The sequence below is a fragment of the Stegostoma tigrinum genome, chromosome 9 (genome assembly GCF_030684315.1).
Source record: "Stegostoma tigrinum isolate sSteTig4 chromosome 9, sSteTig4.hap1, whole genome shotgun sequence".
NCBI lineage: Eukaryota > Metazoa > Chordata > Chondrichthyes > Orectolobiformes > Stegostomatidae > Stegostoma > Stegostoma tigrinum.
In genome coordinates this window covers 46,709,039-46,731,526 of record NC_081362.1, presented here as the reverse complement: position 1 = coordinate 46,731,526, position 22,488 = coordinate 46,709,039, and the positions used below count along the sequence as shown (strand labels likewise).

General features: G+C 41.0%; 1 protein-coding gene across 13 annotated transcripts in view; it reads right to left on the bottom strand.

Moving 5' to 3' along the window:
* LOC125454694 (girdin-like) overlaps positions 1–22,488 on the bottom strand; it is a 322,453-nt gene that overhangs the window by 54,594 nt on the left and 245,371 nt on the right. For 6 of the 13 annotated variants that reach the window (XM_048535750.1, XM_048535754.1, XM_048535755.1 and 3 more), the window contains 3 exons: positions 14,524–14,616; positions 14,012–14,241; positions 12,133–12,216 (listed from right to left, as the gene is read on the bottom strand). In XM_048535750.1, coding sequence (XP_048391707.1) covers positions 12,133–12,216; positions 14,012–14,241; positions 14,524–14,616 — 407 coding nt within the window. The remainder of the gene's footprint in view (positions 1–12,132; positions 12,217–14,011; positions 14,242–14,523; positions 14,617–22,488) is intronic. The other 7 variants (XM_048535752.1, XM_059648515.1, XM_048535753.1 and 4 more) reach the window with 3 other exon arrangements.

The following is a 22,488-nucleotide window of genomic DNA, read 5'->3' as shown; positions in this document are numbered from 1 at the left end:
TTTATTTAAGTATACTTCTACACTATTCCAGGGGAAATCAGCCTGGATTTGAATGTTAAAATTTAAATAAATAATATAACTGGTGAACAGTGGACCAATACTGATACTTGAACGATCCCATTTTCGATCTCTTGCAACTCTGAGTAGCTATTCTTAATCCCTACTCTTTTCAGCTTGTAGCCAAGTTAGCCACTACTTGTCCCTACATTTGCATGCTTATGAGTTTATTCATTACGTGGTACCTATTTGAAGGCCATAAGGAAATCTGGATAAATTACATCTATCTTCTACTCTTTGCGTTACATCTTCAAATAATTCAATGAAGTTGGTTGAGCAAGCTATTACTTCCTGAATCCATCCATTCACTGTAAAAATTTTAAAAATAAAGAATGCAAAAAGTATAAATCAGTGGGGATTCCATTAGTTTTCCTATTCTTTTAATACTAATATTTAGCTGACTGTTTAACAATTCAATAAGATGTTTGCGACCTTTCTTAAATATAGATATAATGTTAGCTGTTAGTCTGCAGGAACCCTTTTTCTAATAAATTATATAAAATGGTGAATGTTTTTCTCTAGCTCATCTTAATATGCGCGGATACAATCCCTCATTAAATTTTTGTTATTTTACTTTAAATACTGTTATCGCATTTCAAATGTCATCTTCTAGTATTTTGTCCAACTGATCTATTTTCCTGGTAAATATTTAATAAAATAACGCATTCATATTTCTGCCATCTTGTTGTCTTTTCATAGTCTTATTCCTATCCTGATGTTCCTTATTTATGTGCCTGTAGAAAATGTACTATTTTCTTTTAGCATCCCTATTTCTACATTGACATGTCATCTAATATCTATATACTTTCCCTTGTCATGCTCATACCTGTTCATGTACTTAGTCAATTTCTCTTTCTGTACCCTATTTTTCTCCCACATGCTTTTATTTAAACCTGGTATCTCATCAATTAATTTGCTCTTGTATATTTCAGCAGAATATGGTTTCTTGGACTCCTCTGAAGACTGTCTTGCTGTGGTTATACATACTGACTTATTAATACTGGTGCCCATTTTATTTTTCAAACTTCTGTCAGTTACTCAAATTGGCTTTGCATTAATCTATTATCCTGGTATCTGCCACCTTTACAACCTTCTCAAGCTTAACTACAGATCAGTGTCTCAAAACTGCTAATCTTGGTCAGAATTTGTGCCAAGTTTTAGATCTGGCTAGTTTCTGAGTCAGGCAGTGTTTGTGTGCAGGGGGTCTAACTAGCTTTGTTATTGAGTGATAGCATCACACAGTCATACAACACGGAAACATTTCCTCCAGTACAACCAGTCCATGCCAGCTGTAATCCCAAACTAAACTAGTTCCACCTGCCTGCGCTTGGACCATATCCCTCCAAACATTTCCTATTCACATGCTTATCTAAATTTCTTTTAAACATTGTAACTTTAATCACACACACCACTTCTTCTGGTAGCTCATTCCAGACAAAAACCACTCTGTGTAAAAATAAATGCCTCATGTTATTTTTAAAAATCTTTCTACTCTCATGTTAAAAATATGCCCCCTAGTCTTGGAATCCCCGACTGTAGTGATCTACATCTCTCAATTTTATAAGGTCACATCTCAACCTCCTACACACCAGTTAAACAAGTTTCAACCTATCCAGCCTCTCCTTATAACTCAAACCTCCATTAGCAGCAACATCCTAACAAATCTCTGCTGAGCCCTCTCCAGCTTAATAACATCCTTCCTATAACAAGGCTATGAGATGCAAACTTAAAAGAATTATGTACCCGTACCCCTAGGTCTTTCCGTTCGACAACACGGCCCAAAGCCCTAATTTTAATTGTACAAGTTTTGGATTTGTTTTACCAAAATGTAATACCCACATTTATCCAAATTAAACGCCATCTGCCACTCTTCAGCCCATTGACCCAACTGATCAGGATCTCTTTGTAATCTTAGGTGCCTTCTGCACTGTCCACTATACCATCAATTTGGGAGGTGTCAGCAAACTTAATAACCATGCTTCCTATATTTTCATCCAAATTGTTCATATAAAAGATAAAAGGTTATGTACCAATCCACGTGGAAGATTGCTGGTCACAGGTAAAATAATCCTCCACCATCACTCTCTCTCTCTCTATCATTAAGCCAATTTTGTATCCAATTGCCAAGCTCACCCTGAATCCCATATGATCTAACTTCATTAACTGTCTACAATGTGGAACCCTGTCAAAGGCTTTACCACTCTGACTCTGTCAATCTTCCTCGTTACTTCCTCAAAAAACAAGTTTGTGAGATGTGATTTCCCTCACACAAAACCACACTGACTATCCCTAATCATTCTTTGCCTCTCCAAAAGCATATAAATCCTGTCTTTCAGAATCACTTTCAACAACTTACCTACCACCAAAGTCAGACTCTCAGGTTTCTCCTTACATCCCTTTTTAAACAAAGGCACAACATTAGCCACGCTCCAGTCATTCGACACCTCACCCATATTTATAAATATTTGCTCTCCAGAGTACTGCTTAAGTTGAGGTGCTTTCTTTAAATCCTTATTCACAGCATTGTAGATATACACGTATTCTCTCAGACCCTGATAGAGCTTCTGCCTCGTTCCAGGACACACTGCATAATTATTTGACACTGATATCATCTTAATTATACTCTATTACCATTATACATTCTTTTGATGCCTCATTACTCTACAGGGAGTTTGGTCTGGCTGTGGCACCTGAATAATATTACTCTATCTTCTGTATCCATGAGATCACTGATAGTGCTTAGGTTTTCTGCATATCTTTGTTAGTAGTTTCATTATAACTTATTGATTTTGCCTTTCAAATGGGGTTAATCTTCAAAGGGTCAAGGAGTTGGGATCTGGTGCAGACAAGTGTTTCAAATCATGGTCCAGGGCCATCATAGTATTCCAGTGCCTCTGGAGGGTGGGGTATAGGCAAAGTTGAGGGAAAGGAACAAGAAATGCAGATGTCACAAATTAGCAGACTACCAAGTTCCTCAAGGAGCTTGTTAAAAGTTCTGTCAATTCAGGATATTGATTTTTAAATACTTTGCCAGTGAGCCCAAAATGTCTTGAGACAAGTCCTTCAATTTTTAAACAGTTAGGTTTGTAAACAAATCAGGAAATTGTGTTGCCAATTTGGGCTGGGTACAGATGCTGCCAATTTGAGCTGCGGTAGGTGAGACGAAGGATCATTTGGACTGATTAGTATGATTGATCCTTAATCTCTTATCTCCATCTACATGAATTGTACTTTTGTCCAACTGATGGCTGTCACCTTTATCCACCAACATTGAGATATTCCTGGTGAGTAAAGCAAGTTGACCTCTCCTTTCTTCCTCTCTACATGTTCTAAATATACCTATAATATTCAATTCCCAGTCCTGATTTCTGTGCAATTATGGCTTCGTAGTCACTAACATATCTGGTGCCACACAATGTAACATTGTCACAGGTGTTGTTTCTGCAGCACCTTCAGATGATTATTGATGGCTGCCCAGTTTAGCTCACTTTCTGTCTACTGTGCACTATTTAATTATCAAAATAATGTGAATGAAAAAAATAGCTTAGTGCAAGAAATATCATGAGAACAATCAGCTTTAACATGATATTCCAAAGCATAATTGACAGGGTGACACAGATGCATGACAGAAATCGTGGGGATCAACATGACTGGAAAAGAAATTTATCAAGATTGACTCATATGCTAACTGAGCATATGTGCAACAAATATATTACACAATTAAATACTACAGTCATGGGGTAAAACATGGAGTGACTTCAGAAGTGCTAATGTTCTTCTGCTTGTATACAAGTTACTCTCGGTTTCATGGGTCAAAGCATTAGTGTAGCCATTTGAGGCAGTGTTTATCCCTTGTAATGACACCAGTTGGGGTGACTTTGGTTTTGGCTTGAAGGCAGTGGAAGTTGAATAATCTCCCACAGATTCTGCAAGTCAGATACATTACAGACATTTGAAAGACTCTTGGACAGGCACATGGTTGATACTATAATGTAGGGTATACAGGGCAGTTTGATATTAATAGCATAATAGGTCGACGCACTGTGGACTGAAGGGCCTGTACTGTTCTAGATTCTATGTTCACTTCACCACAGCAGTGTGCTTGTTAATGGGGAGGCATTACAGCCTGGTGGATTGAGAACACTGTTGGGGTGATGATGCAGCCCTGCTTGACACCGGTCCAAACAGGGAATGGGTTGGTGGCAGAGCTGTTTGTCATTACCACAATTTACATATCATCGTGAAGCAGGCGAAGGATAATGACAAACTTCATGATGACCAAAGTGCGGAAAGATGCTCCATTATGCTTCCCAATTGACAGTGTCAAAGGCTTTTGTAAGGTCAAAGAAGGACACATACAGCAATCGGTTCTTTTCTCTGTATTTCATCTGCAGTTATCGTGCGGTGAAAATCATGTCTGTTGTGCCCCTCCATGGCCAAAAGCCAGACCAAGACTGTAGGAGGAGTTCTTCTGCCATAGGGATGAAAATCGTTGAGGAGGACCTTGGGATTGACTTTTCCAATGGCCAACGGCAGGGACATTCCCCTGTGGTCACCACAGTTGGACCTCTTCCCTTTTTTGAAAATACTCACGGCTGTGGCTTCTTGGAGCTCTCCCAGGATGCACTCCTCCTTCCAGCTAAGGCAAACAAGGGTGCGCCGCTGCAGCAGCTCTTTGTTTGGGGTGACTTCTGCAGTGACAGTGTCTGAGCTGCAGGACGCAGATGAAGTTTGTGTATGCAATCTCCAAGGGAATATTCCAGACCATCATCAGGTCCTTTTTGGTGGCATATAAGAGTATGGATCTGACCCCGAACATTTGCAATTTGAAGATCCTTCATCAATCTGGCCTGGCACTGTGGAGCAAATCCCTGACCATCAAGGTCCAATGGGGAGGCCTTAGAGAACGTTGACCACTTCCAATACCTTGGAGGTGTCCTGTTGGTCAAAGCAGCCATTGGATGAAGAAATCCAGCATCACCTCCAACATGCTTGCGCAGCCTGAGAAGTATATTCGAGAACATCAGATCTGACAACAAGATCATGGCTTACAGAGCTATGATGGTTCCTGCTCTCCTATGAAGCTCTGAAATGTAAACTGTCCACAGTAGACACCTCAACAAGCACCTGCAGCAGTACCACCAAATACTGTCTGCACTAGATCCTGCAAATCTGCTGGTAAGAAAGACGCACCAACACTAGCGTCCAGGGCAACACCCCAGTATTGAGCACTGACCACCCTTAATTGGCTATGATAGGCTGGGTGTGCCATCCACATGACCAACACCAAACTCCCAACTTCAAAACAGGAGATGAGCCCCAGGTGGTCAGAGGAAGCACTTCAGTGATACCTTCAAGGCTCACTGGCAAAGTGTGACATTCGCACAGACACCTGAGAATCACTGGACCAAGGCCATCCAAACTCAAAAACCATCCAGGAGCATCAGGAAGGCACCAAGCAACAAGACTTGCCATTGGGAAAAAATGGAAGCCAGGCAAAAAACAGCAAAAGGAGCACGCTACCACACCAATGCCCTAAACATCCCTTCCCATGACAACATTCTGCCCCAAGTGTAACACAGCCTGCTGTAACTGTATTGATTTGTACAGCCATCCACAGACTCGCCCGGAGTGTGGAAGAGGGTTGTCCTTGTCTGCAAGGGACCACCGATGATGATGATCCCTTGTAATAGGTGACGCACGTTAATACACAAAAAAAGAGGAGGTTAGGACAGAGTGCCAACAAAAGGATCAAGAGATTTAGAATTCAGAAATGCTAAAGACTAGGAGCATACTTTTAGAAGGACTAACAAATAAATAAGGCAACCGAATACACAATCTGATTAGCAGGATTTGATCAATAAATCAATAAAGACATTATCCTGAGAAAATTCATACCTAAAATCACTACCTAAATAAAAGTGTGACTGCAAATGGAAGAAAAGGAATCTAAAGAGCACTGCAAATCACACAAGAGGAAGGTGAGGTCTGAATGGGTTGAATATTGAGATTTGCAGAAACAGGTTAAAAAGGCTTATCAAATGGACTGGAAACAGTAGATGTAAAACATGAACTTCTTCAAAGAAAGGTGACAATTAAAAAAGGATCTGGTGTTGAACTGGGTGGATAAAGTCAGAAGTCACGACACCAGATTATAGTTTAACAGGTTTATTTGAAATCACAAGCTTTTGCCTGATGAACGAGCTATGTTCCAAAAGTTTGTGATTTCATATAAACTGTTGGACTATTACCTGGTCTCATGTGACTTCTAACTTAAATAGTGGATATGCATTAGATAATTAACTTATTGAAATATTACTTCCTACAAATATATACATTGAGGGCAAAAGCATCTCTAAACAGCAGAGAATTAGTGACTGCAGTGTTTGCAAAGTGATGTCCACCAATGACAGAATGGGACAATAAGGGGATGAAGAAATGCAAAGATGTTTCACTAATCAGTAACTTTAGAGAGTAGATGTTTGAAATCAACAAGAGCTGTCTGGTCTGGAAATCTTTTGAAGGTGACTAGATGGGATTAAAATAAGTAATCGAATCATATTATTAAAGTTGGGAGATGAAAACTGACAATACCCTGTCACAGTGTGTTAACGAAACCTTGAAGGAGGATATTCAACTTGATCTGGGGCAGAATTTTCAGATCTCACCAAAGTTGAGAATGGACACAGCTGGTGTCTGAAAATATTGGCTGGCATGAAACTAAGCATGAGGAGGGTGGGTTCAGAGCTCAACAAAGTTGCCAATTGAATTTATTGACAGCCTTATTTAGGCAGTTGAAGGAAGCTACTTTATATTTTCCAGTCAGCCTCCAGTTTCCTGAGCCTATGTGGTCACTTTAATTGGAACTGTACATTCAGCGGTAGGGGTGCCAGCTCTCCAAGCAGGCCAGTCTGCTTCCCATGCCTGCACGTTGGTACAGATGAAGGTCATTGTTTAAAGGATTCTGCTCCTTCACCCTCCCAGTGGTGACTTAGCTGTTTTTCTATTGGATATTTTGAAAAGTTGATTAGAGACCATCTTTATGTTGAAGCACTATCTTAGTTATTAATATCTTATTGCAACCTGGAAGCCCTCTGATTGGCCCTCCTGCATTGACGAACTCGCTGCTGCCCTTAATTAGGCAGAGACCCTATATCCATGATAATTTGTTTGATTTTGATAACACCCAGAGCGGTTGTTCTTCCCAGGCTCAGATTGCACACCTGAAAAACCTCTAACTTCTCTTTTGATATCCCCAAGTGAAACTTCAGTTCCTGGTATTTGTTTAATGGACAAGGACATGTATAAGAAATAGCATAGAGCAATTGACAAATGAGAGTGTTTAACATGATTTGGAAGTTGGTAATACACAAAAATGAAGTCAGGTACATAATTTTAAACGGGCCAATTTGATTAAATAAGTGAACAAATATATTGAATAAATTAGGCGAGATTATTCAATGGTACTTCAGTAGAAATAAATGAAGGACCTTTAAAAGGCAGAATGTAATTGCGCAGGATAAACACATTCCCAAAAAAATCTGAGTCAGAAATATTAGCCAACATGACTCTAAACAGATTGATAAATGAGCTAAATGGTTAAGGAGAAACTGATTGCACAAATCTATAACCAGCTAAGATGTGGAATTTACTGACATGATTATTAGAAAATAAATAAGGCAAAGAGTACTTGGGGAAAAAGGCACAATGGAATGGGATAAACTTTTTAAAATTTATTCATTTGTAGGATGTAGGCATCACTGGCTGACCCTCATTTAATGCCTGTCCTTAATTGTCCTTGAGAAGGTGGTGGTGAGCTGACTTCTTGAACTGCCGCAGTCCAACTGATGTGGGTTGATCCACAATGCCATTAGGGAGGGAATTCCAGGATTTTGACCCAGCACCAGTGAAGGTTTGATGATATCTTTCCAAGTTGGATGGTGAGTGGCTTAGAGAGGAACATGAAGGTAGTGGCATTCTGCTGCCTTTGTCCTTCTAGATGGAAGTGATCATGCTTTTGGAAGGTGTTGTCTGAGGATCTTTGATGAATTTCTGCAGTGCACCTTGTAGATAATACACACTGCTGTTACTGAACTTTGGTGATAGAAGGAGTGGATACTTGTAGATAAAGTGCCAATCAAGCAGGCTGCTTTGTCTTGGGTGGTGTCAAGTTTCTGGAGTGTTTTTGGAGCTGCCTTCATCCAGGCAAGCTTGGCAGTAAAAAAAAATTCACAGTGCAGTAAAATGGAAGCCCAAGAAGAGGACTGAAGAGAAATGATACACATTTATAAAGCAGTTTTCACAACCTCAGGATATCCAAGATCACTTTACAGATAATTAATTGTATTTTGAAATACAATTGCTATTGTACTGCAGAAAATGTGGCAGATAATGCGTGCATAGCATGATACATAAAGATCATGTAAAATCATGAAAACAATGTAACAATAACAGATAATCTGCAGCATGATGTTGAGTGAGAAATGCTTTTCCAGGACATTAAGAAAAATTTTAAATAAAGCAAAGAACAACAGATGCTGAAGATCTGAAACAAAGGAAAACAGAAAAATGGCTCATCTGTGAGGAAAAAAAGAATCAATATTTTGTGTCCAATGAGCTTTTAATTGCCCCCACTTCTACAATGTTCCCATGCCTGCAGTCTGAGGCGTCCAATGAAGTTCAACGCAGGCTGAAAGAACAACACTTCAACTTCCACTTGGGGACCTTATAGCCTTCAGGATTCAATTCTAGAGCATGATCACCTTCTTCCATGTTTATTACCCACCCCCACACCCTAGGTCCTGTCATGAAATGTGTTTCTTTCAGTACAGTTCCCCCATTTTCAAATATTCATATGTTCTCATTATTACCTATCTACCTTCTCTTCTGAGAGAGTTCTGAGGAAGGATCAGGGCCTGAAATGTTAACTGTTTTCTCCTTCGTAGATGCTGCCAGGCCTGCTGAGCTTTTCCAGCAACTTTGTTTTTGTACCTTCCCTTCTTCCCTACCCTATTATTAACAATCCCTTTCATCATTTTGTTCTTCTCTGGTTCTCTTTCCAGCTATCCACTCAGGCCTAACCAACACTCCACCTCCAACCTCCCCTACCCCTTCATCAGTGTAATACCATCTTAACCCAGCTACTGTCAGTTCTAAGGAAATGTCACTAGACTTGAAGCATTAACTCTTTTGTTCTTCACAGATGCTACCAGATCTGCGGAGTTTCTCCAATAGTTTCTGTTTTTGTTTAGTTAAGAAAAACTGAACCAAGTGCCATGATATCTTTTACATTTACCACTGAGACTGCTGACTGCACCTCAGTTTAACAATATTGTAGAAAGATGACATATTCCTGTCAGTGCATTACTGAATGAGTGCTACATTATAATGTCAGCCTAGATTTTGTGATCAAATCTCTGGAGCAGGCCTTGAACTCATAACCTTTTGCCTCAAGAGTCAAGAACACTACCTACCGAGAAACAGTTCACACAGGAGAGCACAAAATGCTAAACATTCTGAATGACTACTTCATCTAAATAGACACAAGACATGAAAAAGTGTCCTATGTCGTATCAAAATAAACAACTTCACTGAGCAGAGAGAGATAATGGGAACTGCAGATGCTGGAGAATCCAAGATAATAAAATGTGAGGCTGGATGAACACAGCAGGCCAAGCAGCGTCTCAGGAGCACAAAAGCTGACGTTTCGGGCCTAGACCCTTCATCAGAGAGGGTCTTCACTGAATATCAGACCTGACTCAGTGATTGCGTTCTCTGACAGAATATTGCCCTCATCTCATGTGGGACAGAAGTCTATATATCATTATCATTTTCTCCAATCTACAGTGTCCTACAAGAGGCAGGACAAAATGTCAGTGATTATGAAGCACTGAGTTTGGTTACTGTGCCACTCACAGTTGAAAAGTTGGTGATATATGAATGCAGCGCGAGTTGGGCATGACGCTTGCAGATTAGTAGGTCTAAGGCTGAGGTAAAATGTCTGTACGTTGGGGGAGAGTCCTTTGTCCCAGAGAGTGCTGTTGAATGAGTAAGTGAGTTGGATACTGAACAGCGTAAGAGGTTGGTTAAATTTTGGGTGGGACATGTAATGGACAACGTATTCACAAATGTTTACCTCCTTTAAGACCAGCACTGCTGCAAGATCCTTGGGTCCAGGCTCTGAGTCTGAAGCTTCCCAGTCATTTTCTCTGTCTCTCTTCTGAGAGTCATCTTTCAGACAGTCCTGACCCCATCCGGAGCTTTCAGATCTCTCCTCCTGTCCACATACGCAACTAATACCTTGAGATCTGCATTGATCATTCTGGATCACTGTGCACTCTGGTGTTCAGTTTGCACAAAGTACCATTGTGGAGTTTTCCTTCAAGGGGAATCCTACCTGAAGATCGTATGGTGGTTCAATGGTTAGCACTGCTACCTCACAGCACCAGGTACCTGGGTTTGATTTCACCTTCTGGCGACTGTCAGTGTGGAGTTTGCACATTCTTCCTGAGTCTGCAAGGGTTTCCTCCAGCTGCTCTGGTTTTCGCTCACAGTCCAAAGATGGGCAGGTAAGTGTATTGGCTGTGCTAAGTTGGCCATAGTCTCTAGGGATGTGCAGGCTAGGTGGAATGTCCATGGGAAATATGATGTGGAGGTGTTGGTGTTGAACCGGTGTGGACAAGGTCAGAAGTCCAACAGATTTATTTGAAGTCACAAGCTTTCAAAGCACCGCCCCTTCTCTGGTGAAGTGAAGAGAAGCACACAGGCATAGAATTTATAGGCAGAGTGATCAATAGATCATACAAATGGTAAGAGTGGAGTGTTGACATGATGAATGATAAATCTCTGCAGGCAATCAAAAGCGTCAGATGGTGTGACTAAAAGTGTTAACAGCTGAATAGCAAGTGAAGGGATGACCTATAATCCAATTAATTGAGAGATAATTACAAAAACTTAAAAACAAGGCAGTGCTAGAAAGAAACCAAATTATTATGTTCCTATAATGTGAACAGCCCTCTGATATTGTTAAGGAAGCAGAGTGGACCGAAAATTGCTGCTAATACCATTGGGCGATGGTGGTACATGAATTTTGCTTTCTTTATCTAAGTCTGAATGGGTGAGGGCATACCTCAAATTGTGAAACACCTGCCCTAAAACCAGGGCTGGTGATTTTTTGGCCTTTTTTATTTCAGAGATAATCCTTCAATATGATTAAATGAAACATTGTTACATGCTCAAGTTCAAGATCCCATGTTAGAGGATGCCGTGCTGTTTTTAAATTACTCACCAACACAGTGCAAGGGGCCACATGAAATCTCTGGAGCGGTGTTAAGTGTAATTAATGGTTAATACTATTTGTTCATTGTTGACCACAAAATCAGGGTCACTGTACTTTACATAACAAAGCATTGTAGCTGCCAAATTAGAGGCAGGAAATTTCCTAGTATCTCAATTACAATTTACAAACTGAGTTGGTACTGTCATACAAGACTCATTGCTTCTGTTAGGGAATATCTTAGGATAAAATGCTAATAGTTCATTCCTTAAACTACTTTATTTATAAATGATTAACATAGGGCTAACCGAGGTTCACAGAAACAAACAGTAAACATTAGTTAATTAATAATTTTGTAGCAAGGTAAAAATTACAGAAATTATGTTCGTGCAGATTCTGCACAATTACCCCCAATTTTATTATCTGGAATGAAAACTGTCCTTTTCTGAAGCTTAAAATCTGGTTCGAAAACAATGCTGAATCAGTGAATCTTTACAGTTAGTTCTATCAGTATTCTTTCAATCAACTAATGGACAGAATCTGTCTTCATGCGCACTTTCTATGTGCAACTTCACAGTAATGTTACAAGGAATTATTTACAAATATTTGTGAAGTTTGCATGTATCCTATACACAAATGCATATGTATTGTCACGGTAATGACATTCAAGTGGTTTAAATATGGTGTTAGAACAACACTATAAACAAAGGGACATACAAAGGGAAGTGTAGGCAATAATTAAAAAAAGGTTAAGCGATGAGAGGTAGAGCAACCATTTGAGAAACAGAATAGAGTCTTACACATGGAGCGACGGTAGAGGGCCTTCATTTTGTCTTTGTCCTTCGGTCTGTTCCTCATAAAGGGCAGCCTTTTCAGTGCAGCCACTTTTATTTCACAGCACGTGACAGAAAGGAAATTGGGGATTGAAAGCAAAGAGGAGGCAGGGAAAACAGATGGAAGTTAATTGCTGAAACTAGCGACAGAAACAAACATGCTTAAGTTTCAGCTGCTCATCCTATGCTTATTATTACTGTACAAATGTTACAATGAACAGTACATCTTCTATTGAATGGAAAAGTTTCATAATGTTTGAAAACAATACAAAACAGGTTGAACATAGGTCCTTGTGGATTAGTGCTGAATATTCATGGAATTAAACGACTATGATCACAAGGAAATGGGTTAGATTTTTCCATTTTTAGACTAAGCATTATTTTGGCAAGTTTCATGGCAAGTGTCCCAACATGGTTCAGAAATTTTCTCAAGCTATTGTCCACTCTTCAGCTCATTAACTACGCCACTGGCCTCTTTTGTATGATCTTGTAGCAGTACTAGTGGGGCCTGCTGGTGTACAGGCTGCTGGCACCATAACTGAAGGCCAGTTGTACTCCACTTCAGGTGCTTGAGACCAAAAACTAACTCATACTGTCTCCTTAAGAAACCAAAATGTCTCAGTAAGGGAAGCTACCAACACACTTTCTAGATTGGGTTCTAGAAGGGAGGATGGTTGAGAGGAGGGTCATATTACCCGGCAGAACACCACAGGAGCCCACAGCATGTCTGAAAGAAGGCATAGTCAGGAAAATGATAAATGGTCTTCTGCACTCTGCCACATCTTTTCTCTGCTACCACACACTCCAACTCTGCTGCTGTGCACAAACTAGCCACACTTTTATGCACAGCACCTGCAGTCAATGGACCTCACCCACCTAATCGTCCACAACCACTAATCCTTCCTAGCTATAGGGCAATGCAATCCGCAGGGGCTGGCAACCTCCAAGTAAGTGCAGAAGTGAGTGAGCACCAGGAAGTTATGCTAAGGGCCATAAAATGCACCCAATGTAGATGCATGAGACGGCTGTGTATCCCTGCCTGTCAAGTGACTTGACAGGAGTATGCAAGTCAAAAGGTGTCCCTCAGTTCCAAAGTCCTGAAAAGCTGAAGTGGATTCTGAGTTGGTTGTAGATCAGCCATGACAATGTAGAGAGGCTGGCAGCTGCTGATGCAGACCTTAGAGGATGAAGGGTGGAGGAGGACTCTGTCAAGTACACTTAAGGGCATTACTGATGAAAGGACATTTATTTGGAAGTCCACAGAAGCAAGCGGAAAGCTGCATTAACAAGTAACCACTGATATTCATGATGGGAATTGTTACCATTTAGTTTCTTGGGAGAGATGGGGAAAACTGCAACTTGCATACAAATGCGGTGTACTAATGAGATGCAAATGCATGGAAGTAAGCTAACTTGCCACTTATCAACGAGACTTGAACCTCTGTGTTTAAGTCTTAATGGTAAATTCTTTTCTCAACATCAAGAATCACCTTTTTTAATTCTCAACATATTTTCCCACATTCTGCCATTGTCCATGTTGCACAAGGCTTGGGAAAATTATGTCAAATGTTTTAATAAAAGCTTAACATTGAGAGTTTATTAAACCTAAAATGCAAGCATTTAATTACAAATTTTTAAAGAGCAATGAACATATATAATCAGTTTACAATCAAATTTCTAACCGCTATGCTCCTGAAATTTTACTTAAGAATTTAACACTCAATTTAAAAAAAACAATTTTGATCCACTATTCTTCTAACACTTCAAATATGAATCTTTGTTTTTCATTAAAGGTAAATTTATATTTTAGCTTGTTTCAAAGAAAAAAAATAAGTTGCCTACTCACTGCTGCTCTTTTTCATTGTCTGACCATCTTCAAGAGAGTTAGAACCCACAGAAGAGCTGTCTTGACTATCTTGATGAGGCAACTGAAGAAATCCATCACTTGACTCTGATCTGGTTGGAGTGCTTGAGAGAGATTTGACACGTTCTCGGTTTCCCTCCTTCTTGTGTTTTATTAATTTCTTCATCTTTATTGCAATCCAGTTCCCTCGTCTGGAAGAAAGGAGTGGATCTCTGCATCAATAGTAGCCGTAATCAGATGTGCAAGGAGGCAAGTAATAAATCAAATTGTTCATGGACTGTCCCTCCATACTGTAACTTCCGTTTTACTAAAACATTTTAAACTAAAATTATACATCCAAAAAATTTAAACCATTTGAATATTACAAGATTAAAAAAAGCAATTCAGCAATTTTATACACAGTTAAAATGTACATAAATGAATGAAATAATCAAATGAAATCACACATTTCTGAAAATGACATTTTATTTATAGCAAATAAAATTTGGTCATACCTTCGAGGTGGTGATGGTTCGTAAAATTTATACTGATCCATGATCTTCTCTTCAAGTTTCTCCTTCTGTCGTCGAAGTTCATTCAATTTATCACTAAGACAGAAAGACAAAATAATCATTCCTAGTTTCATTTTTTATTTGTGCATAATGATTCAGGGAAGGTTCTGAATCAAAAGGCTTCACTCCACTTATGTAAAACATATTTGCTTTTCTAACATGAAATTTAAAATGAACTTTTTGTTTGCAAGTTTTAAAACTTTTCAAGTTTGAAGCTTTAAAATAGTTTGTCTGAAAATGTCTGAGCATGCAGATTTTCAAGGAGGAGGTACAGCAAGAAGAATGGTGGGGCATAATGCTCCCTCAAAGCTCCATCAGTGTGGAACCATGCAGCAACTGGACAGCATCCTAAATACCATTAAAAAGAAATGTTCTGTGGACCATATATCTGAGCTTATGAATTTCAGTGTTTATGTTACCAGGTATGTCGGCCATACGTTCCCATGAGCGAATGCTCAAATCAAACATATTCCTCTAGTGGTTCATAATGGGCAGAGTACAGACTGTATTCAGCCAGTCCATGCTTGCAAAACCGGAAGCAAAATATTTATTGTCAGCTATGATTTCGCAGCTAGCAGCACTTGCTTAATAATCCTGAATACACTGATAACTTTGTTAACAACAAACTTAAGATGATTAATCAAGCGTGTAATGCAACACCACACATGAATGTATATCATTTCTTACATTGGGATGCATAAAGAAATTGAAGATGTTGAAGCCTTTTGCATTTTGAATTACCCAGAGACATGGGGAGTCCACTGTTTTGTATTGCCTTCTCTGTAATAATGCCTTGGCTAATCACAGTTGCAGTTGTCAACGAATCACCATTCCTAATCTTCTTTGGTATAAATTATTGTGATCATTTCAAATTTCATGTTATCTTGTTTGTCCAGATGAATGCAAAACAAAAAGCATTAACAACATGATAACAAAGTGTGGAGCTGGATGAACACAGCAGGCCAAGCAGCATCTTAGAGCACAAAAGCTGACATTTCAGGCCTAGACCCTTCATGTCTCTTTTCTCAGAAATATGTAAGTTCTGTACTACCAAACAGAAGCAGAAAACAATTCCACTGCTCAACCCTTTCACCACAGTCCTGTAGCCTCCTCTGGTTCAAACATTCACCTTATATTCCCCTTAGGAGATGCAATGGCCTCTACCTTATTTGCTCCAAACTCATGTAAATTTGGATTAACGGTGCTTTCTGTGTTGATTTCAAATCAAGGAGACCATCTCCTTCCCCAATGCCTTGACAATGAATTCAGAAACCACTGATCAAACTAAGAATATCTGGTCTATTTCTAAGAATCTTAAGAGTCAACAGCGGTTTAATGAACATTGTGAAGAGTCAAAATGTAGTAGATATCCAGAATTAAGGAAATTCTGGAATGTATTTGAGAAGCATATCAAAGTCAACACAGTGGAGGAAATCTATCTTATTTTCCACTGCTGACAACAAGACATTGGTTGCACCTTTCCATATTTGGCTTTGTATTGTTTTCATCATGATTCATGGAAGGTTTCTCTCTGCAAAGCTAAGCATATTTTCTTGTGCAACCATCTCAAACCTACCTCATTCACTATCTTTAATACTCCTATGACACTCTTTCTCATTTGCTGTAGCCAGAAGTATTTGCCACTGCTAGGATATACTGATACCTCTGGTCCCAGCACCATAAGTAAGAAGGCCATTGTGCCTGGTCCAGTGCTGGCAGTCTGGAACTGTGGTTAGGGACATTCATTGTGGGCATGGCAGACAGGGGAAATTGGTTCCTCATTTTGCTGACAAGGCCCTGGAGGTCTTGGTGGATGAGGTCCAACAGAGGAGGCTACACCACCATGTCCTGCCAATCTGGTCTGAGTTTGCAACCCAAGTCAGTATATTTTCCATGGTTTGAAAAAACACCAAACAATGCAGGAAAGTCAATGACTGCCTCCACTCTTCCAGGGTACGTGCCACCATATTTGTTCTGCTTCCTCCAACCAACTATATCTCTACTATTGCATCCACCATCCACCAATGCTCATGCCCTACCACTGTCACTATTCCTTCACTCACTCTTACCCACCCCAACCCTGTATACTACTAATAGTGCATGGCCTCTGCACTACCTAATTATTCACTTGCGACCCCTTGCCACATTTTCTTCCCCTCATCTGCACCAGTACAAAAGGCTTTCACATCATTTAATCCCTTCCTTTCTTTTGTTACACGAGAACATACCCATAAAGAGTTGAAAGGAGAGGATCTTCGTCCTTGCAGGTGTGATCGGGAGCAATCCCATGGATATGTAGGAACCTTCACATCCCAACATTCAAGTAAGATGCTTTGATCATTGTTATACTATTCGCTGATGACTCCCACTATGAATTTATTCCTAATAGGCCACAACTTCTAACCTTTGATCACAAAGCTTTTGCTCTTTTGTCTCCTGCAAGCACAAACAAGATGCCCATGGTGGTCCTGGTCAAGAAGGGTACCCAGTAAGACATGTCCTCTCTGCATCTGAGGAACCGGGTATGTCTGTCAGAGGAAGGATGGGGAATGCTGCTTCCTGCAAACCCCCAAGATGATACTTGTTGATGAACACTTCACTGACATGTCTTCCCAGATGGCCAAGAAAGAAATGTCCCAGGTCATTGGTATTTGGAGGACTGTTGGCAACCAGGCATCTGCTGAAACTCAGGCAGGGAAGGACTCCATGGTGTAGGCAACTGCGGACTTCATACAAAAGCACTAACAGACACAGGATCAGCAGGCAGGTGTGACAGGGGCACTGAGTAACCTGACTCAAAGGCTACAGGCCTGCAAAACCACAACTGAGACCTGCTACCTTAGATTGCCACCTCTATCAGTCTCTGAGTCTGCTCGATATGTGCAAAGAATTGCAATTGAATTTTTTAGCTATTGGTTCAGCATTAATGGCAAGATGACAGGAGTAAAAAGGACCTTGATCTAACTCCAGGTGATGCTTCTTCATGAGGAAGGGCCGTGCCAGTAGGCACCCAACTGGAAGACAAATCACACACAGGCCCCCACAGAAGTCTAGTTTCTCAACACTCTAGAGGCGGCCAGACTTGCCACCTCCACACTGCCTGCAACCCTCAGATTTGTGGAAAGTCAAGCCAAGGAGGGTGCCCCTGCTTCTGTACAGATCAAACTCAGCACATAAGGGACTTCTGAACAGAAGCACCAGCAAGGCCATCTAATAAACCTTCAAAGACCAATCACAGACTTCCTCAATCCCAGTTGCAGAATCCAGGAATGCACTGAGACATAGTTGAGAGAGGGGGGCGGAGGAGGAGGGGAAGAACACACCAGGGTAAATGTGGTCTGATTAAGCATAACCTTTAGCATGGCTTTGTGAAATGAAAATTCTGTTTGACAACTTTCTCTTTGACTTTAAGGATCATACTAATAATATTTATAAAAAGGGGTCAATGGATGTACTATATCTGGATTCTCAGAATGCTTCTGACAAGGACTCCCACAGGCGGTTGGTTACAAAATTAATGCATCTAGTATAGGAAGTAATGTACTGACATGGATGAAGGATTGGCCTACAGAGAGAGAACAGTAGGAATAAGAGATAATTCTCACACTGACAGACTGTGACCACAGGAGAACTGCAAGGATCTGTACTCAGGCCCCAGCTGTTCAAAATATATATCGATGATTTGGATGTGGGGGCCAAATCTACTTATTTCCAAATGCACAGATGTTACAAAGCTTAGCAAGAATGTGTGTAGTGAGAAAGACGTGATATGTATTAGGAGGATTTGGATAGGTTTAGTAATTGGGCAAGAACATGGCAAATTGAATATAATGTGGAAAAGGTGAAGTTATCCACTTTGGTAGTAAAAACAGATGTGCAAAAAATATCTTTAATGGTGAGAGGTTGAAAATTGTGGATTTGGGGTTTCCTTGTCATAAGTTCCTAAAAGCACATGCTGACGCAGCAAGACACCAAGAAGACTCATGGAATGTTAGCCTTAATCATAGCAGGATTACGGCAGTAGTGAATCTTGTTTCAATCGTACAGGAGTTTAGTTAGGCTACACCTGGAGTACTGCATGCAATTTTGGTCTCTTTATCTCAGAAAAGATATTACTGCCATAAAGAAAGTGCAACCGAGGTTCACCTGACTTGTTCTCAGGATGTCTGTTCTAAGAAGGCAAATTGGGCAAACATGACCCATATTCTGCAGAGAATCAAAGATAAAAAGGTAATCATATTCAAATTGTAAAATACTTAATGGGACTGACAGGGTACATTTTAGTAAGATATGTCTCCGAGTTGAGATATCGAGAACTGGAGACACAATTTAAAAATAAGGCGGATTCCTTTAAGAGCTGAGATGAAAGATTTTTTTTACTCAGTGCGGTGAATCTTTGGAATTCTTTACCCAAGGAGCCTGTGGAAGCTTAGTCTTTGAATACATTCAAAGAAAAGGTTGATAAAGTTTTGATTATCGATAGCAGAAACAGTAATGAGAAGAGGTAGCTATTCAAGTGGTAAGAGTGGTATTCAAGTGTTCAATCAGCCATGATCACACTGAACAGCAGAGCTGACTTGGTTAGCTGGCAGAACTACTCCTATTCTGATAAAGAGACGGTCATGTGAGAACACATGGGTAGAACAGATGAGATTTCCATGTAAATAAGTTTGCAATTTGTAAACATAAGTTCATGTTCCGCCATCAGCTGTGTCTGAGAGTCTGTACAGCAGCAACTACAACAAGCAAGATTCAGAACGCATCAACCCATAGAACCACATTAGACTAAACTGAGAGGGGTACAAGTGAAATGCTGACTCACCTCAAATGTTGTGGTGGGGGCGGGGGTGTGAAGTTAATGAACAAACTTTATATCTTCTGAGATTGACAGGGAAGGAGCCATGGGGGAATGAGGAAGTGTCAGGAAGAATGGACCAGTGTGTCTCAGAGGTAACAGATGGAATATTGACAGTGGAGGGGAGGGCAAGAGATGTTTGGTAGTGGTACTCTGATGGAAGTGGCTAAAACGGTGAAAGATGATCCATCCAAGTGAAGCAGCATTTTATTTGTATTCTTTCAATCTAGTCTACTGTATTCACTGCTCACAATGTGGTCTCCTTCACACTGTAAAACACTGAACAGAAGCTGGGTGACCACTTTGTGGAACATCTCCCTCTATCCGTAAGAATGACTCCAACCTTTTTAAGCTTTTACCGTTTTTAATAAACCATCTTACTCCCATGCTAACATTTCTGCCCTTGGCTTGTTACTCAACACAAGCCAGAGGAACAACACCTCATTTACCACATAGCCATTTTATACCCTCTAGGACTCAACTTCGAGTACTGCAACTTCAGAGTTTGACTGCCAATTGAGCACACCAGGAGATGGTGTTGCTCTGTGTCCAGAGGAGCAAGGGCAGAGATAGAGTCTTACTTTCATGTTGGTCAGTTTTGGTGTCTAATTTCTATCTGGTGGAAGAATAGGTGCCTGAATATTAGAGGTGAAATTAGGTAGGAATGAATGATAATGAGCTGTTATTCGGCCTCTGACCACTCGTGAGTGAGAATGTTGTCTCAGCATCTGGGTCATGGGTAGAAAATGGTGGTCTTGACTTTGAGAAAGATATTCCACTCGATTCCCCCAAACTTCTCGCTTCTTGCCTTCAGCGGCAGGAGTGGTGAGAGCGTGAGCCAGGAAGTAAACTACTATATTCGGGCAGTGTCTAAACGTGAAACACTACATGCGTAGTGTCTCCCACCCATCCTCCTCTAACCAAAAAAAAAAGACTATGTGGAGGTTCGGTAAGGTAAGGTTTATTTTTCTTTACTCTTTTGGCAATCTAGAGTAGAGGGAATGGAAGCCAGGGCAGTTGCATGCTCCTCTTGTACGATGTGGGAAGTAAGGGTCACTACTGGTATCCCTTCTGACTTCAACTGCGAGAAGTGCACCCAACCTCAGCTCCTCACAGACTGCATTAGGGAACTGGAGCTGGAGTTGGATGAACTCCGGATCATTCGGAATGCTGAGGAGGTGATAGACAGGTCACACCCAAGGTACAGGGCAAAGGTAGTTGGGTGACTGTCAGGAGTGGTAAAGAGAATAGGCAGACAGTGCAGGGATCCCCTGTGGCTGTTCCCCTCAATAATAAGTATGCCGTTTTGGATACTGATGGGGAGAGGCCTTACCAGGGGGAAGCCACAGCAGCCAGGTCTCTGGCACTGAACCTGGCTCTGCGGCTCAGAAAGGAAGTGGGGAGAAGAGGAAAGCAATAATGAAAGAGGATTCACTGGTTAGGGGAACAGACAGGAGATTCTGTGGTGCTGAGCGAGGCTCCCTGATGGTCTGTTGCTTCCCAGGTGCCAGGGTCAGGGATGTCTCAGATCGAGTCTTCAGGATTCTTAAGGGAGAGGGAGGGCAGTTAGAAGTCATGGTACACATCGGTAACAATGACATAGCTAGGAAATGGGATGAGGACCTGAAAAGTGATTATAGGGAGTTAGGATGGACGTGGAAAGCCAGGACGGGTAGAGTAGTATTCTCAGGATTACTACCGGTGCCATGGGCTAGTGAGGCTAGAAGCAGACAGACAGCACAGCTGAATATGCGGCTACAGAGCTGGTGTAGGAAGGAGGGCTTCAGGTTTTTGGATCACTGGGATGCCTTCTGGGGAAGGTGGGACCTGTACAGGAAGGGCAGGTTGCACCTGAACTGGAGGGGCACCAATATCTTGGGCGAGTGGTTTGCTACAGCTCTTCGGGCAGTTTAAACTAGTTTGGCAGGGGGATGGGAACCAGAGCTACAGATCAGAGATTGGGGTAGCCAATTTACAGACAGATAGAACAAGCAGAGAATCTATGATGAAGGATCAGCAGTTGATAGGGCAAAGTGTCAATCAGTGCAACGGCTTCAAGTGTGTCTACTTCAATGCAAGAAGTGTCAGGAATAAGGATGACGAATTTACAGCATGGATCAGTACTTGGAACTACGATGTTGCGGCCATTACAGAAAATTAGATAACACAGGGGCAAGAATGGCTGTTGGATGTTCTGGGGTACAGATGTTTCAAAAGAAATTAGGAGGGAGGTGAAAGAAGTGGGGGAGTGGCATTGCTAATCAGAGATGGTATCACATCTGCAGAAAGGGAGGTTGTGGAGGAGGGTTTCTCCACTGAGTCAGTACGGGTGCAAGTCAGAAACAGGAAAGGAGCAGTCACTTTATTGGGAGTTTTCGACAGACAACCAATAACAACAGAGACACTGAGGAACAGATTGGGAGACAGATTTTGGAAAGGTGCATAAGTAATAGGGTTGTTGTCAAGGCGATTTCAACTTCCCTAATATAGACTGGAACCTCCTAAATGCAAATAGTTTGGATGGAGCAGATTTTGTTAGGTGTGTTCGGGAAGGATTTCTACCTCAATATGTAGATAGGCTGACTACGGGGGAGGCCACATTGGATTTGGTGCTTGGCAACAGACCAGGTCAGCTGTCAGATCTCTCAGTGATACAGCATTTCAGTGATAGTGATTGCAACTCCCTGACCTTTACTATAGTCAGGGAGAGGGACAGGAGCTGACGGTATGGGAAAATATTTAATTGGGGGAGAGGGGATTACAATGCTATTATGCAAGAACTATGGGATCAAATGTTCTCAGGGAAATGCATGATAGAAATGTGGAGGTTGGTTAGGGAGTAGTTGCCACAGATACTGGATAGGTTTGTCCCACTGAGGCAGGGAAATGATGGTAAGTTGAAGGAACCTTGGATGACAAGACATGTTGAACACCAAGTCAAGAGGAAGAAGGAAGTTCTCTTAAGGTTAACGAAGCAAGCATCGAACAGGTCCGGTTCTAGAGGTCTGCAAGGAAGCCAGACAGAAACTGAAGAATGGACTTGAGACCAAGAA